This window comes from Neophocaena asiaeorientalis, unplaced genomic scaffold, assembly GCF_003031525.2.
Source record: "Neophocaena asiaeorientalis asiaeorientalis breed wild unplaced genomic scaffold, Neophocaena_asiaeorientalis_V1.1 scaffold418, whole genome shotgun sequence".
Classification (NCBI taxonomy): domain Eukaryota; kingdom Metazoa; phylum Chordata; class Mammalia; order Artiodactyla; family Phocoenidae; genus Neophocaena; species Neophocaena asiaeorientalis.
In genome coordinates, this window is record NW_020175731.1 from 4,739,166 (window position 1) to 4,756,553 (window position 17,388).

Sequence of the window (17,388 nt, forward strand, 5' to 3'; positions counted from 1 at the left end):
TGTATTTGTTTATAGTCTAAATGTGATATATACAGTCTATGTTTGTCGCATTCACTTTCTACGTGTGACCTCTGCCCAGATGACCCACGCCTTCCCCTCATCGGATAGTCAATGAGCTCTTATTTTCTCATTTATGCATTCAATTAATGTACTTTGAGTATCGGCTGGGTTTTGTTTGTTTGTTTATTTGTTTTTATTGGAGTAGAGCTGCTTTACAGTGTTGTGTTTCCACTGTACAGCAGTGAATCAGCTATGTATATACATATAATCCCCTCTTTTTTGGATTTCCTTCCCACTTAGGTCAGCACAGAGCATCGAGTAGAGTTCCCTGTGCTATACAGTAGGTTCTCGTTAGTTATCTCTTTTATACATAGTATCAATAGTGTATATATGTCAGTCCCAATCTCCCAATTCATCCCACCCCTGTTTCCCCCCGGGTGGCCATACATTTGTTCTCTGCTCTGTGTCTCTATCTCTGCCTTGCAAATAAGATCATCTATACCATTTTTCTAGGTTCCACATATATGCGTTAATATACAGTATTTGTCTTCCTCTTTCTGACTTACTTCACTCTGTATGACAGTCTCTAGGTATCGGCTGTTGTCAGACCGTATATAGGTGCTGAGGAGACTGCGAAGAGCCAGGCAGTCAGTCTCTGCCCCTTTAGAACGTGGAAGAGCTCAAGTTTCCATGAGCTTTCTTAACCCAGGCTTAGGGAAAAATTGGCCAGGGGAGGTTTCTTGCAGATACAATGTTTAAGCTGAAACCTAGAGGGTTGGCTACGGGAGAGGAAGGGGGGACGTACATTCCAGAATGAAGAAACAGATGACTTGAGTTGAGAGAATAAACAAGTGTCCAGGTCACAGAATCCTCAAATCCCCTCACCATCTACCAACCTCAGTGTTCCTGGAGATAGAGGTGGGATCGCAGAGGGGACATTCGGTCAGATACGAGATGTTTATTACTTTAAAGTTTGGACTTCAAGGTCCTGCCTATGACCCCTGGGTCTGGTGAGCAGGACAGAATCAAGAGTGAATCACAAGGGTTGCTTTTGCCCCTTTGGCCTTAGGTCCAGAGCAGTTATGGCAGTAAAATGTTTACAGGGAATGTTCCATCTTTAATCAAAGTAAGAAGAGCCTTGAGTTCCACTGGAGGGAAGAAAGTTCTGACAACCCAGATGACTTTTTCATCTTATTTGACCCCCCAAATATAGATAATGATATAAAGAACGCCCATGTAACTCACTCCCTGCTTAAGAAATACATCATTACAGAAATGACTATAGTCCCTGAGTGTCTCTTCCCCATGCACGTCCCTCCTCAGAGGTAGCTGTTAATCTGAATTTGATACATACTATTCCCATGCATCTTTTTTTTTTTTTTTTTTTTTTTTTGCGTTACGCGGGCCTCTCACTGTTGTGGCCTCTCCCGTTGCGGAGCACAGGCTCCGGACGCGCTGGCTCAGCGGCCATGGCTCACGGGCCCAGCCGCTCCGCGGCACGTGGGATCTTCCCGGACAGGGCACGAACCCATGTCCCCTGCATCGGCAGGCGGACCCTCAACCACTGCGCCACCAGGGAAGCCCCCCATGCATCTTTTTAGACTTTTGTTATACAGACATATCCATTAAGATATACGGCATGGTTTGGCAAGTTTTGTTTTATTTTTTTGAGGTATAGTTGATTTACAATGTGTTAATTTCTGGTGTACAGCAAAGTGATTCATTTATATATATAAAAGAATATACAAATGAATAAATATATAAAATATATATATATTTCTTATTCTTTTCCATTATGGTTTATCACAGGATATTGTATATAGTTCCCTGTGCTATACGGTAGGACCTTGTTGTTTATCCTGCAAGCTTTTAATCTTCATAAAATTGGAATCATATTGTAACCATCCCTCTGCAGTTTTCTTTTTGGGGATAAGGTGGGGAACATTATTTTGATATTTGCACATATATTCTTGCTCATTTTCCCATATCTTCCATCGTGTGACCGTATTTCCTGTTGGTGGACGTTTAGCTTGCTCCCATTATTTGTCCATGCAAATCATGCTACCCTAAACATTTTGTGTAGGTTTGATGATCTAGCTATTGAATAGAAGAACCTCAGATGGAAAACTGGCACTGTTTTCAGCTGCTGACCTGTTCAAAGCTGGGCATATTTGAGAAACAGCAACACGGAGCTGACTTTCTAAACTTTCATCATGAAGTTAGATCCCACGCTGTGAAAATGTAGACAGAGTGCCGTGGTCCATTGATGGCACATGACTTGTGATTGTGCATCAGTAGCCTGGACTGAAACGGGCCACGGGGCCATTTTGATTTTCTCTCTCCAGTGGCAAGAAAAGGGAGAAAGGGGAACTTGGGACAAGAAATCTCTTTTCTCTAAAGCCTTGAAAAGAGCCTGGATTAAGCTGCTAGCCCGGCTCTTCTCCAGGAAGGGGTTCCCTCCGAGTTGGACACAATCCCGACCACATGGAAGGGAGGGTGGGGGAAGAAATAACCTAACAAAGAGGGACAAGACTGAGGGAAGAAAAGACCAAGAGATTACAACAGAGACCCTTCCAGGAGAAGCAAGAGTGGGATCCCAAAAGATGGTCTCCAGGGCGTGAATCCTTCTGAAAGTTCAGCTGGAACCTGCCCAAGAACTCTCCTCCCCAGTAGAGTGGGAGATGATCTTGAGCTCCCTCTAGAATTTAATTGTGCTTCTTCTGCTTTCCTGTTCAGCCCAGTGGGTTTAATTTTCAGACTCCTGGTCAGCTAGGGCTGTTGCTGGCCCTCTCGTGAGCAGAGATCAGTAAAAAATATACGGGAAGTCCTGCCTGTACTTCCGTGAGACTTATCTTTGTAGTTACCATTTCTCACCCCAAATGTTGACGTAGTCCCCACACTGTTTCTGCCTTTGTCCCACAACAATCCGTTCTTCTTCTTCTTCTTCTTCTTTTTTTTTTTTGACTGCGCCATGCGGCTTCTGGGATCTTAGTTCTCCGACCAGGGATCGAATCCATGACCCCTGCAGTGGAAGCGCAGAGTCCTAACCACTGGACCGCCAGGGAAGTCCCCAGTCTATTCTTAAAATAGCTGCCAGACTGCTCCTTTGAAAACATGAGTCAAAGGATGTCTCTCTCTCTCTCTGCCCTATTACCTCTCATAGTTTCTTAATATCACTCCAAGTGAAAATTAAAGTTAAGATAACGGCCGATAGGTCATTCTTGGTTACTTCTCTGCCTCGTGTCCTATTGCCTCCTGCCCCGTGCTCACTCTGCCCCTGTCACGCTGGCCTCGTTGATGGTCCTCAGTCATATTGCACAATGTCTGACCCCAGGACCGTTGCACTTGCTGTTCCCTCATGTCCTACTCCCTCACTGACCTCAGGTCTATGCTTACATGTCACCTGTTTATTGTTTGAGGACTTCCTGACCCCATTGTTTAAATGGCACTTGCATTGAACCCCTGGAATATTCTGTCCCTCTTTCCTGCTTGTTTCTGTCTGTTCCATCTGAAGGCAGTATATTTTATTTATTTATCATAGTCATTGTTTGTCTCTTCCTTCAAGAATGTAAGCTCCAGGAGGGCGGAGATTTTTCCTGCTTTTCTGTTTTTGTTTTGTTTGTTTTTCTTTTTCTTTGTTTTTGCCACGCCATGCATCATGTGGGATCTTAGTTCCCCGACCAGGGATCGAACTCTCACCCCCTGCACTGGGAGCATGGAGTCTTAACCACTGGGCCACCAGGGAAGTCCCCAGGTTTTTCCGGGTTTGTTTGCTGTTGTAGCCCAGCACCTAGGACAGTGTTTGGCACAAGGAAGGTGTTGGATCGGCTGAGTTATGAAAGCCTCCTGTCCGTTTGCTCGAGACCAATGACGTGGGACATCGTTTGTGACTGTCTTTGATGTTGCCCCCAGAAAGCTCTGAAACAGGCCAGGACATAACTTCATTTGCACTTATGCCAAGGCAACAGCACGTAGGGAGTCCAAGAAGCTCCCCCTTTCCAGTCTAGTCTCATCTAACAATATGCTTAGCACTTCCTTCTCCTTTCTAAAACATGCTCTCAGGGAAAAAGCTGAGAAAAGTTTAAGGTAAAGCAAATATGAAAGGGTAAAATGACTCATTAGCTTAATGTGTTTCAATTCCCAGGGAAATGTGTCTCTATACCAGGTTGAGAAAGGTAGTGTATGATGAGTTCTTACTGAGTATCTGTGAGCGAAGCCACCATTGTGCTAGGTACTTTCCCTCTTTTTAATTCTTATTAAGCTGCCAGGTAATATTATGATTTTTATTTTAAACACAGACAAACAAAAGTTGAGAATGGCCAACTAAAGTATCCAAAGGTAGTGAGGAGCAGAACAGAATCTGAACTCAGACTAGTTCCAAAGCTCACATGCTTTTCACTGTACCATTCTTCTTTCCTCGAGGAATGAAATGGAGGAGGAGAGGAAGGGGCCCTAAGCTGGAGGTCAAGAAAAGGTCCAGAAGCATGAACCTGTTTCCCACAATTCATCATATTCATTCTGTGTATCTATAGCTTTATCCACTTGTGACGAATCCCCTTTTAGGAAGATTTCCTCATGGATGGGAGCAAAAGCGGGTTTCTGGTCAATCCTTGTTCAAATAGACTGTTCATTCCACTTTGCTTTTCTCTGGTCCCCACACCGTCTGTTCAAGAGTCCTGAGTAATCAAGTTGTTACTCAGCCATCTTGTATGCAGAAATTAAGTACTGGACAAATTGTGAAATTGTCTTTGGAATGTCTAACTCTAAACCTTTCTTGCCTCTGCTAAGATGTCCACGTGTATTAACACAAAGAATTCTTTCATTATCCCTCCCCCAAGGTGTGGTGAGTGTGTAGTGGTCAATTTTTAACCTGCATAGAGCCCTTGTTTAAAAATAAAAATTCATTTACTAAAAGATAACTAAGATCATAATCAAGTTTGGAGGTTCATTTCTAAAGCCTCTCTTAGCAACCGAAGTTATTGGTGTCTATCTAACAATCCACACTATTAAACTGGAAAAACTCCACTAAGGAAATTTCATGCCAAGCTAGAGAGTTAATTGTTAACACATTGATTCAAATGGGAAAGGAGTCGTTTCAAAAATTTGGCTGGATATTCTTAGCCAGAAATTTCACTCACATTTAAAAGATATAATTTAATTTTCATTATATGCGTAATATTATAAGACATTTGGCAGATAACTAGAAGATACACATAATCTCGTCATAACTCATCATGACGCATTTCCTTCTAGTCTTTTCTTCCTTGGCCTGGGCATACTTTTTAAAAACATATTTTAATGATCACATATCTATATCCACCGTATTTTCCCGAGTGGCTGTCATTATAACCACTTAAGACAGAAAGTTAAATTTTCATTATAAAAGTAATAAGTGTTGTTTTCAGAAAAGTTGAACTGTGATAAAAAAGAAAATAGAAAGGAGACAAAAAATCACCCCTAGGCCCATCACCTAGAGACTGTCACTCCCATCCCGAGTGCTTACGGGCGCTGTGTTTGGCGCATGTGGCTGTTGGTTCCTTTCTAATAGTTGCATAACCTCCACTGAATGACTACACTGCAGTCCACCTAACCATTCCCCCATTATGGGAATTTAGTCAGCTTACACATTGAGGTAAGAATTTTTCCCATGTTAGGTCTCCAGGATTATAAAGACCGAGTCACGGGGCACACGTTGTCTTATGGCTATTCCCAAAGTGCGAGTCTTCTCTCTGGAAGTGCTGTCACGTCGGGAGCGGTGGGGTATGAGTGGGGAACATTATCAGCCTGTAGTCTGCCTGGCCGGCCTTTTTTTTCACTCTACACCCTTTCTCGCCTCCTACGCCACCCGCCCTCCCACACTGTCTCGCAAATAACCACGCCGAAGGTGTGTGCACTCCTGGCTCTTGGCTTTGCTGTTTTCTCTGCTCTACACAAGGCAGAAATTGGTTATCTCTTCATTTGAAGTTTCAACTTAGGTAAATAGCGGGCGGAGCTTAACCATTCTCTATCATGATGAGCCAAGAAGGATGACGCTGCTCTTGGCTGCGTTTAGGAGGTCACCTCTGTTTGCGTAAAAGGCTTTGGAGCAACCGCTATCTCTCTGGCCTTCTCTCCTCCACATACTCCGTCTCTAGTCGGGACTCCCACATTGGGATACCTGGTCAGGGGGTGTGTTCTCTGCAGCTGGTGCCCATAAATAATAGCTCCATCATGTACGCCTGAAAATCATGAGGAAGAAAGAGCAGGAAGGGTGCCTGCGTAGGAACGCTTTTTACTGTGTTTACCATACCCAGAGGTTTCATTTGAGGGGGGGGGGTGTTGGCATAATAGCAATAACAACGATAAAAGCTGATATTTGAGGGATGCTCACCGTTCTCTCTGGCAGGAAAGGCTGTGTGGTTAGAAGACCAATGTCTGAGATTAGAGGAAAAGGGTCTCCCTCTCCAGCCACTTTTAACAAAGCACCTTTATCTCTGATTTCATTTTTTACATGTTCCTTAACCTCTTCAGAGGTTTGTTGGGAAGGTCACAGAAAATAATTCTAAACTGTAAAGTGATATTCAAATGCGAAAAGGTACGGTTATTGTAATCACTCCTGTGCCCTTCAACCGTATGCCACTAACCATCAAGAAAAAAGATACACTTCTTGAACTACAAGGTCGATGAATTTCATTTCTTTGAAATTATAGAGTTATTTAAGTTAAACATTTTTTTCTGGGTACATTTTGTCCATTTCAATGTTTGGAGCAACCCCCCCCCCTTTTTTTTTATTTTAATAAAGTAAAGAGGTTTGGTTTTCTTCACAAAGAACAGTACTGTCAATGAAATCAGACTTTTGAATAAGTAGCAGATGAGTACCACACATTCAAATTTGAGGACCAATTTAAGTAAATAGTTCTTCTTAAATGACAAACCCCATAATAACTGAAGTACCACTAGCTAAAGACATTGAAGTTGAGACATTTTATTAAGTGAGTATTATTTTTGTGGTATTTAATGAATGCCTGTACATGAGCCTTCCCTTCTCAATGAGGCCTCGTGTGTCCGCTCTATTAAATACTGTAATCTCCCTCATTCCATCCCAGGACTGCCTGTTCCCTTCATCCTGCTCTGCTTTGTATTTTTTCCTTAGCCTTTATCATTATAATCATTATAAAATAATACACAAATCGGTTATCTTTTATGTTTGTCGTTTGTCTCTTCACAACTTGAATGGAAGCTTTATAAAGGAAAATATCTTTGTCTGTTTTGTTCACTGATATATCCCAACCACCTTGCAGAGTGATCAGTACCTAGTAGGTGCTACATATACATTTGTGGCATAACTTGAATGAAAAGTAATTATATAAAAATATGAATGATATTATACTGGATAATTTTAACTGAGCATTTACTAAGTACCTGGCAATGTGTTTGTATCATCTCATCCAATGTTTCCAACAAATTTATGAAGCGGGTACCATAGTACCACCAAATTGCAGGTGGAGAAATTGACGGTTAGAAATGTGAGAGTACATTTTATAAGGTCTCGTAGCCAATATAATTAAGAACTTTGATTTAAACCCAAGAAGCCTGACTCCTGTGGACTCTATTCAAGCAGAACAGTGTTGCTTGTATTTATTGATTTATTTATTGAGGTACTATTACTGAGATTCTGTGAGATGTCAGTCAGGAAAGGAGGTTTTCCTGTGTAAATATTTTTGGTAACCACTGACCCAATGAAATCTTATGTTTGCAACTCTAAGCCCTGAGCAGATTTCCACGTGATTAGATTCTGTGGCATTTGAACTATCTCCCCCACCTCTTGTGATTAGTTATTTGGTTTTGCAGAAGAAAAAGTAAACAACTTTTGCAGTGTTGAAGACTTTCTTCTATTCTTATATTTAAAAAACAAAAGACAAAAAAAAAAAAAGAACTACCCTTCCTCATCTCTTCTCCTTTCGTTGTATTTTGCTCTGGTTTTGAGTGTTTGGTCTGTGTCAGTTCCAGTGACTGCCCCCTTCACATACTCCCTTACACCTGTTTTCTAGGAGAATGATATAAACCTGACCCACATTGAATCAAGACCTTCACATTTAAAGAAAGATGAGTATGAATTTTTCACCTATCTGGATAAACGCAGCATGCCCGCTCTGGCAAACATCATCAGAATCTTGAGGCATGAAATTGGGGCCACTGTGCACGAGCTTTCCCGGGATAAGAAGAAAGACACAGGTAAGAGACAGCAATGTTGCAACACAGATGACCCTACGTTCTCATCATAAAATAATGGCAAAAATAATCTCTACCGGGCTTGCCTGGTGGCGCAGTGGTTGAGAGTCCGCCTGCCGATGCAGGGGACACGGGTTCGTGCCCCGGTCCGGGAAGATCCCACAGGCCACGGAGCGGCTGGGCCCGTGAGCCATGGCCGCTGAGCCTGCGCATTCGGACCCTGTGCTCCGCAACGGGAGAGGCCACAGCAGTGAGAGGCCCGCGTACTACACACACACAAAAAAATAATAATAATCCCTACCCTGGAAGACCAGGATTAAGTGAGAGGATATAGGTTAGGGACTCAGACAAGTACCTGGCATATTTAGACATTTAATAAATGTTGTTTTTCCCCTTCCTCAAGATAGCTGTTTCTTATATTAGTTGTCTTCTGCTGCAATTTTCATATATTTTTCATTCGTGGATTATTTTGCTGTCAATTTCGTAATTTCTAGAGGTAGGATGATTAGGGTATCCAGGGTGCTTTCTATATAAATATAATTTCGAGACAAATTCTTTAGTTACCTCCATTTCATCTCATAGCCTCTCCCCAAGTCCTTCTCATGACATGTCAATTCTGGAGCTGGAGCTCCTTGGCTCTGTTCTTAGGTCTTTCACTGTCTCTCTGTCTCTTCCACTAGATTACAAGCTCCTTGTGGGCAGGGAGAGTCTCTTGCCTATGTTAATATCCTCAGAGTTTAGTACAGTGTTTAATATACAGCCCTCAGCAAATGCTTGTGAGTGATGGCTAAACAGAGCAGTTGTCATGACTTGTTCTGCCCCCTTATTTACTTACTGAAATTGCTACTGAGTCCAAACTTGTCCTGCTTGGGTCATGTCAGGCCAGTAAATCAGGAGACCAGTTGTTAGGGCAAGGAGTAACGACTTTATTCAGAAAGCCCTCAGACCGAGATGATAGCAGCCTAGTGTCTCAAAGAACCATCTTACCTTATCGAAGAATTCAGGCCTTCTTTGAAACTAAAAAGGCGAAAGAGTTTGTCGCAAACTTCTTGGTGCAAGAATCCTTTGTTCTTGCAGGTGTCCACATAGGTCAGGTCATGATATTCCTATAAACCTCCAACAAAACAAATACTGTTCTGCAACTAGTTATCCCTGTATGTATGAACTCTTAAAGGTCAGAGCCCTGAGAATAGGCTATCCTGTATATTTCAGGCTATAGGCAACATTCTTTCACATGACCAAGCAGAAGCGACAGAGTACAAAGGTTAAAGTAAAAGAAACAGCTCTAATATGGAGTCAGATTGGTTCTTCCCTATTACAGAATGTAATTGATGTGCCCTGGAGGGGAGTAGGGCAGTGGAGCGAAGGAATTAGGAGTATGGGCTTGGGGTTGGACAGGCTTCAGTTCAAGTCCTACTTTTTCCACTTATTGGCTTTGAGACCCTTGACAAGTCTCTTTAACTGCTCTGACCTCAATTTTTCATAGGGCTTTTGTGAGGACTAAATGAGATCTTCCATAGTCGGTGCTTAGAACAGTGCCCAGCTGCATAAATGAGAGTATGTGATGGTTGTTAAATCGATGAGCCACGCTAATACGTTATTATTAACTAAAGGCTCTACATTAGGGATCATGCTTTGTATTGTGTAGTTCTGTTGGTTTTGGTAAATGCATAATGTCATGTATCCACCATTACACCTCATGCAGAATGGCTGCAATGCCCTAAAAATGCCCCGTTCTCCCCCTGTTCATCCCTCCCTCCTTATCCCCTCCCCCTGGCAACCACTCGTCTTTTTATTGTCTCCATGATTTTGACTTTTCCAGAATGTCATGCATTATGAATATGGAATCATAGAGAATATATCCTTTTTAGGCTGTTTTATTTTTACATTTAGCAAGGTTCCTCCATGCCTTTCTGTGACTCGATAGCTCATTCTTTGTAATGTTCCATCGTATAGAGGCGTCACATCTTGTTTATCCATGGGTAAGGCTGTTAAACACTCACGTGCAGGTGTTTCTGTGGACGTAAGTTTTCGACTCATTTAAGTTAAATACTTAGAAGTGTGATTGCTGAGATGAACTACTTTTTTCCCATATAATCAAAAATTTTTTTCTACCGTAAAATCAAAAGCTTTTTTTCTCGCCAAAACATTGACGACTAGCTCAAGAGGATTTCAGGCTCTGTACCTGAAAATAGTATGTTAATAGGCAGAGGTGCTTTAAAATGAGACAAGACCCACCTCTTTGCATAGACCATTGAAACATTTTCCAAAAGACACCTCCGAGGCCATCCTAGGAGACCTCCTCTCTTCCTGCTCGTGTCCTCCTGTGGCTGTAATCAAGGCAAGGAAGTCCATCCTGGGCTTCTGCCTTGGCCAGGGGTGCTCAGCGATGCACGCGGTCTCTGGTCACTGGGGGCGCGTACTTGGAATTCCTCCTCAGATTAACCCTATCTGCCTTCCTTCCTCTTCCACCTCCCAAGTGAGCTGCTGCCCTGATGACGATGGCCTTCTCTCGCTTTTCCGGCCACCTGCTCCCAACAGGAGCCACAGGCCCTCAGGGCAAAGGGTCTGCCGAATCGTGGGTCAAGCTCTGTCTCTGCTCAGAGCAGGTAGAGGGCAGGCCAGCTGGGGCCCTGGGGTAGGAAGTCAAAGCAACTGACAGGCAGGCAGGCAGCCCCCTGGAGAGGCAGGGAAGATGAACAGAGATCAGCTGAAGGGCTGGCAGCCTGAACGGGAGGCTCAGAAATAGGATGTGGAAGAACAGTTAGGAGCCCAGACTCCGGAACCAGGATACACACTTGGTGTGACTTTGGGCAAATTACTGATCACCACAGTCTATCGCTGTATCATTTGGGAGTACGAGTCTCTGCCTCACGGGATTAATGAAATAACAGCAGTGGAGCATCGAGAACAGCACTGAGCGTGTTTAAGGGCTTAACAGAAGTTCTCTATTAGCATTATCATCCTCATTATTATAAATTATGACCTGAGCACGGGAGCCATGAAGAGCCAGCCTGTATGCAGCTACGTTTTCGGAGATTCTGGGACCTAGAAAATAACCTCACGGGTCAGGCGGCCCAACAGACTCCTTAATTTTTCATCATAAAAAATGGAAGCCGTGACTTGCCTTAAGGCACAGAGTGAGTTCTGTGCAGCTGTGGGCAAGCGGATGTCTCACACTGCTCCGTTCCTGGCACCGTGCTTGGAGCTGGAAGGAGAGAGCGTCAGCACGGCCCGTCCCTCGTGAGCTCACAGGCTGGCAAGGATGACAGGACAGCCAGGTGAATACAGAAGAGGGGCGGGCGCTGTGATGGAGACACGTCTGGTGGAACTGGCCCTCTTCTCCACTTTTGACTCTGAGGACCCAGCAAGCGTGAAAGTGAAGAAGCCAACGTTCTGACACGGAGGCACCACGTCATTGGTGTTGGGCTCGTCAGAGGTGGCACGTGACACAGGTTTGATTCCCTGGTGGGGCTCAAAACGGCAGGGCGTTGATGTTTAACGTTGGATTGATACTTTACCTCGTGAGGAAAACACTGCTCAGACTAACCCTTTAAAACAACACGTGTTTCTCGACCCTTATTTCTTTGGATGGCTGTGCACTCTGTCCCACATTGGCTGCCACTCCCTGACACGGTTTCCTGACCTTCACGTCCACGTAACAGACCGGCTGATCTCCATGCAGTGACGCTGAAACAGCCCAGTTTGGCACCTGCTGAGAGACACGGGCCCTTCGGGTTTCTGGGGTAGTTTTTGTGAACTGGAATCTGGGCCCAGGAACAGACCTTTTCAGGGGAAGCAACCATCCTTTTGCAGAGTTGTTCTTTCCGTTGAACCCCACGGGAGGTTGATTGGAAGAAGGAAGGCATCATCATAGATCCGAACCTTTGATTCTTTCACTTGACAAAATGCCCTTTCTATCGAGGGGCTCAGATCTCAGGGGCGAGTCTGACAGCAGGTTGAAGGGGAGAGATCTGAACCCCTCAAATCAATTAGGCTAAACCACTTTCCATTCTGGTTTTCAAACCGTTCAAAAGGCCGTGTGGGCGCTAGAAAATGAAAGTTTTCAGTTTCTTAATTGCTAAAGTTCCCCACCCAAAACAGCTTAAGGGAAGGCTAATTATGGTGACATGTTAAAGAAACCCCAACCTTCTAAAATGCGTCCTAGAGAAGCTGATGGGAGTTTAATAGGATTTTAATCCAGAGAGTCTTTTGAATACTTGAGGTCTATTCTCCGGCTACCCTCTCTCCTGATGACCTCAAATCCTTCTTCAACCCAACATGAAAGAGCATTAATATCTTCCATCGATCAATCTGCTAATCCTTTTACCTTTCCCTTTGAGTCTTCTGCATGACATTACATTGAGCGGGGGGAGTGGAAAATTCCTACATGGAGCCACATTGCAGCCAGGAGAAGCAGATGGACAAAATGACTTGGCTAGACAGAGGTGTAGGATCATCACCTTTTGAGAAATTTATCCGTTTGGCGTTTTTTCCAAGAGCAGTTGGCCATTGAGTAGATTTCGTTCACGCTGTGGTGGTGATTGTAAGGGTCTTGCTGTGGAAACAAAGGGAGTCCAGACTTCCAGGACAACTGCGATTTTCTGTGGGGAGTAGAAAGGCTATCTATCTATTTATTCATCTCTCTATCTACTACCTATATCTAGCCTAGGGGCTCTTACGATTTTATTTGTCTTCTTATTTGGATGAATTCCTGAAGCAATGATTTAAGTGGAGAAGACAAAGATTTAATTGTGAGACGACAAAGTAGCATCACTATATTTATTCCTTCCCTCGTATATGCCCCCCTCCCCTCCCAGCCCTCTTGAGTTTTTCCCTTTTCTGCTTCAACATTGCTGCCGTGAAAGGCAGTGCCATGATAAGTCTGCAGTTTCAGATCCGTCGTGGGAGGAGGAAGGGTAGGGTTCCTCGGAGGAGTCTGAAAAGCCCCTGGGATTTTGGGCAAAGTGGTACATGTGCACCTGCATGCATATTTTTTAGGAGAGAAGATTTTCAAAAGGGTCATTGTTCCCAAAGAGTTGAGACCCTGTGGAGAGAAGCTGCTTAGGGCAGGAGGGGGTCCAGATGGTCGGGGTTTTCCCCATTTCCGTCACCTGTGCCTGCTTTTCCTCTCTCTCTCCCTCTGCTCCTCTGTTCTGTTTCCATCATCTTTCCTTTGTCCCCCTCCTCACTTCCAAACCTCCTCCCATGCATTTCACTCAGCCCCAAGTGTGCCTCAGGGCTGTAGATGTTCGTGGCCCTGGGCCTGCAGGAGACCCAGGGTCGGCATGTTTGTAAAGACACACAGGAATGACTGACAGCCTTTTCCAGTCTACCGGGATGCTTGCTGCCTGTGTCGATGTTGCCGGAAGTCCTCTGGCAGCGGGGGACGGGACTTCCGTTTGCACTCTGCCTCATCGAGACAAGCAGACTCGCAGCTGAGAGGATAAGCCCATTGAGGGGAGGGTGGCATCAACCAGGCAACTGGAAGCCGGTCCAGGGCTTGCTGCTTCGCAATCTGTTAGAGGCAGCTCCGTTCACTGGCAAGGGAAGATCCCGAGTAAATGCTGTGCTTGTAGCCAGTCTGTTTGCCAGGTCGCAGGGCTTCAAGCTGAGGAAGATCATAAGATTATAAGCAGGCTTTCATTCTAACAGGAATTCCTTATTTGCATGCCAAATCCAAACGATTTTCCCCTTAGGTTGTCTCGTGGAAGCTTCGCCACAGTCAACTCAGATAGCCAGGGCAACAGATAACGTGATTCTCACTCTCAGCATTAGGGAGTGAGACAGTGGTACACTTGAACCGTGGTGTGGATTTTGGAGTCTTCACTTTTCCAGTTCAGTTCCAGGGCTGTAGTTGTTTTGGCCAAGTTACTCGCCCTCTGTAGGCCTAGCTTTTCTCGTCTGTAAGATGAAGATATATCTGTGTGCCATTGCGGTTGTGTGGATTCTGTGATACACTTTGCACAATGTGCCTGGCATAAAGGATCCATGCAAAATGGTCAGTAAACTTGTCCCTGAGTCTTTTCTAAGGACACCCGGTGAATCTTACGGTTGAGGCAAAGCCAGAATCCCCAAACTCCTGTTCTTTGGTAAAGATAGGCCACCGTGATGTGCTTTTGGGATTGTGAAAATTACAAATAATTACACTGAGAACCCCTTTTCTGTCTGTGACAGGTGTGTTCCCTCGACTGAAGGGGTAATAAAGGAATATGAAATGATTTTAACTGAATGTCAAGTTGCCATTCATGCTGGATTGAGGGAGTATCACAGGAAGTCAAAAAGAGCAATTAGTTTAGAGTCGAGAGGCGGGATTTGGAGTCCTGTTCTGTACACTGCCAGCTAGGTTTGAATCCCATCTGACTCCCTGCCATCTGGGAGACCTCTTTACCTCTCCTTCCTCACCTGTGAAGTTGACCTAAGACCCACTTGGCCACCTTCTAGGGCTCATGGGGTCTTCGTGCAAGGCACTCTGCGTGTTAGGGTGTTTGATGGGTTGAGTTGAACAGGCCCTTGATATTATTCCTCCTTAAGCCTCAATAAGGGAGGAGCTTTACGATCTATAACCTCAGCTTAATGTCAGACTATTTGCCACCACCAGCTCCATCGGGTGGACACAATGACCAGGCTAATAACACAGAGGGAGTTGGTGGCAGTCACCCCCTCACTGGGGCCAGCCTCACCTCGCAGCCAGGGAGATAACTTCCTCTTTGGGAGGATGTGGGGGGCCCTGGGAATGGTATCTCATTCCCAAAGCTGACTTCCTGTGAACATGGTTTGGACGCTTGACATTATCCACTTGGCCATGTGTTATATTGGAAATAGCACTGGTCTAGGAAACAGCTTCACATTCAGATTTCCCGCTTTTTTCCCTCCCTCCTTCCCTTTTCCCCCCTCCCTTTTTCCTTCTCTTCTTCCTTACCACCCTGACAACATCCATTACCAAAAGCAGTAACCTCTTTCTTGCTTTCATCCTCTTTGAAATATTTTAGCCTTTGACGCCATTTTCCCCCTAGAATTCTCTTTTTCCTTAGTATTTTATGAATTACGTGGCTCTTACCTATTAAAATCCTGACGATTGGGGTTTTCTTCCTTTTTCTCTTACTACTCCTTCTCAGAAACCGGAGTCTGCTTTACCACCTTCTTCTCTTTCATTCCCATTTATGCCCTAGTTCGGTTGATCATTCATTCAACTCATTTATTGAGCATCCATTCAGTGGCAGCCACACGGAGGGATGCAGTACGGAAAACAACACACGTGGTGCCTTGACTCACATGTCCTGTGGTGTAGGAGGTAGTTGCTGTTTGGCCATGTCTATGCAGGAACAGGGAAGTGGGCGTGTGTCAGGAGCACCTAGGAGATACACTGAAGTCATTCTTGGGCATGGTGGGGAGAGGGGGAGCAGGGCCAAGGAGGGGCTCCTGGAGGGGGACAGACATATGGAAAAGGCTTTAGATGCATTCTGTTTGATCCAATGGAGGTTGACTGTAACTCCAGCTGTAAGTAGCCAGTAGTCAGATCTCAGGGCAATGTGAGCGCTCAGAAAACAGAATTCAGTATTTGGGAATATGGTGGACAACCTGCCAATAGGTAAGTTTATAAAATAAGTGACATCTGAAAAAGGCTATCAGGAGGATAGCTCCAGGTTAGATTGGTGATTGGAATAAATGCCCTTTTCTTTATTCATTATTTCCCTTGTATCTTTCACTCATTCCATCCATTTATTCATTTCCACACCATTTCACTCTTTACTTCCTGCTAGGTTCCTTTTATTCATCTGGTTCTCATTCTCATTTTGACATGTGGAAGGAGAGATCAAAGGCTTTGCCTGGGCTGTCAGTGATAAAAGTGGGCCCTGCCCTACCACGCCTGCACTCCATCCAGGAGGCAGGGACCAGCTTGGCTCCATCGGCCAGCGTTTGGGTCACCCGTTCTCGCCAAGACCTTCCTGAAGGGCGTTCCTTCTTCAAAAAAGAAAATAGAAGCTCCTTAAAAGGGAAAACTAACCCCCTCAGAAGTCTTCATCTGTTGTGATCAGCACAGCAAAGGCTTCTCTGCCCAGCTGGAGGCCATAGGAGGCTTCGGAGGGGACATCCAGGAGCCTGGGAAGAAGGGGTGCAAAACACCCTTCTATTTTGGGCCTAGGAAGCCGAGGATTTATGGCTCTCCCCGAGACAGCCTGGAGACAGAAGTCTGGGGCAAGCCTGGGTGCCTTGTTGGCGACACCCTGGGGCTGGTGGAGGGAGGGGGTTAGATAGGACCCAGGCTGCACCTTGAACTGCTATAAATTTAATGGGCCAGTTCTGACCCGCTGGGAAGCAGGCTCCAGCCAGGCCTGGGGGCTGCGGAAAGCTTTTGCTCAGGAACACCCCTGAGCCAGCCGCCCCTTGGCGCCCAGGCTGAGCAGTTGACCCCGACTTAATGAGACCACGACGTGGGTGTCCAGGGCCAGCTCTCCCTCGGGCTGCTTCCCTTGGAGCCAAATCAATATTTATTAATGATCCGCACCCCGCCCCCACCCCGGATGTCTCTTTCTTCACAGAGGGCCTCTGTTGCACCAGCCTGCCCAAGCCATTCATTAACTGCGGAGCCCCGCAGCCCGTGAGCCCGTGGAGGGGCTCACAGGGGCCAGCCCACCGCGGATGTATTTGCAAAGGTCATTAATGAGCTAATCTGATTTAACTTTTCAAAACAGAGGCCTGGGTCGCTGGGGTCAGTCTGGATTCCCGGCTTTGTGAGTGAGACTGGGTGGGAGGGGAAGGGCCTGTGAGTGTCACTGAAGAAGAGAAAGGAAATGTGAAGGTGTCTTTGAGGAACCGAGGACTTAGGTGTTAAATAGTCACCTCCCCTAAAGCCAGGGGGGCTCGGGATGGAAGGTGGTGAGGACCCGAGGCTGTCCTAGGGATTTTCTTCAAGCCCCTCTGAATTCCTGTGTTAGTTTGTCATCTCCTTCCCCTCTCCAGGCAGGAGAACAGAAATCTAAAGTCAAGGGCCGCTCACCTGCACCTTATTCTAAACCAGCCTAGCACCTCTCAGCGCACAAGCTCAGCGCACAAGCTACAGGGTTCGGATTCCCTCCCAGCCGGTGCTGTGATCTTGAACAAGTCGTTTCCTCTCTCTGAGCCTCAGTTTGCCCATCAGTGAAGCGGAAATAATCGTGTCTACCCCCCTAGGGT

At 45.4% G+C, this 17,388-nt stretch overlaps 1 protein-coding gene across 1 annotated transcript in view; it reads left to right on the top strand.

Annotated features, from left to right (window-relative positions):
- PAH (phenylalanine hydroxylase) overlaps positions 1-17,388 on the top strand; it is a 69,327-nt gene that overhangs the window by 12,952 nt on the left and 38,987 nt on the right. Inside the window, exon 3 of the mRNA XM_024732157.1 lies at positions 8,031-8,214. Within this exon, the coding sequence (XP_024587925.1) occupies positions 8,031-8,214 (184 nt within the window). The remainder of the gene's footprint in view (positions 1-8,030; positions 8,215-17,388) is intronic.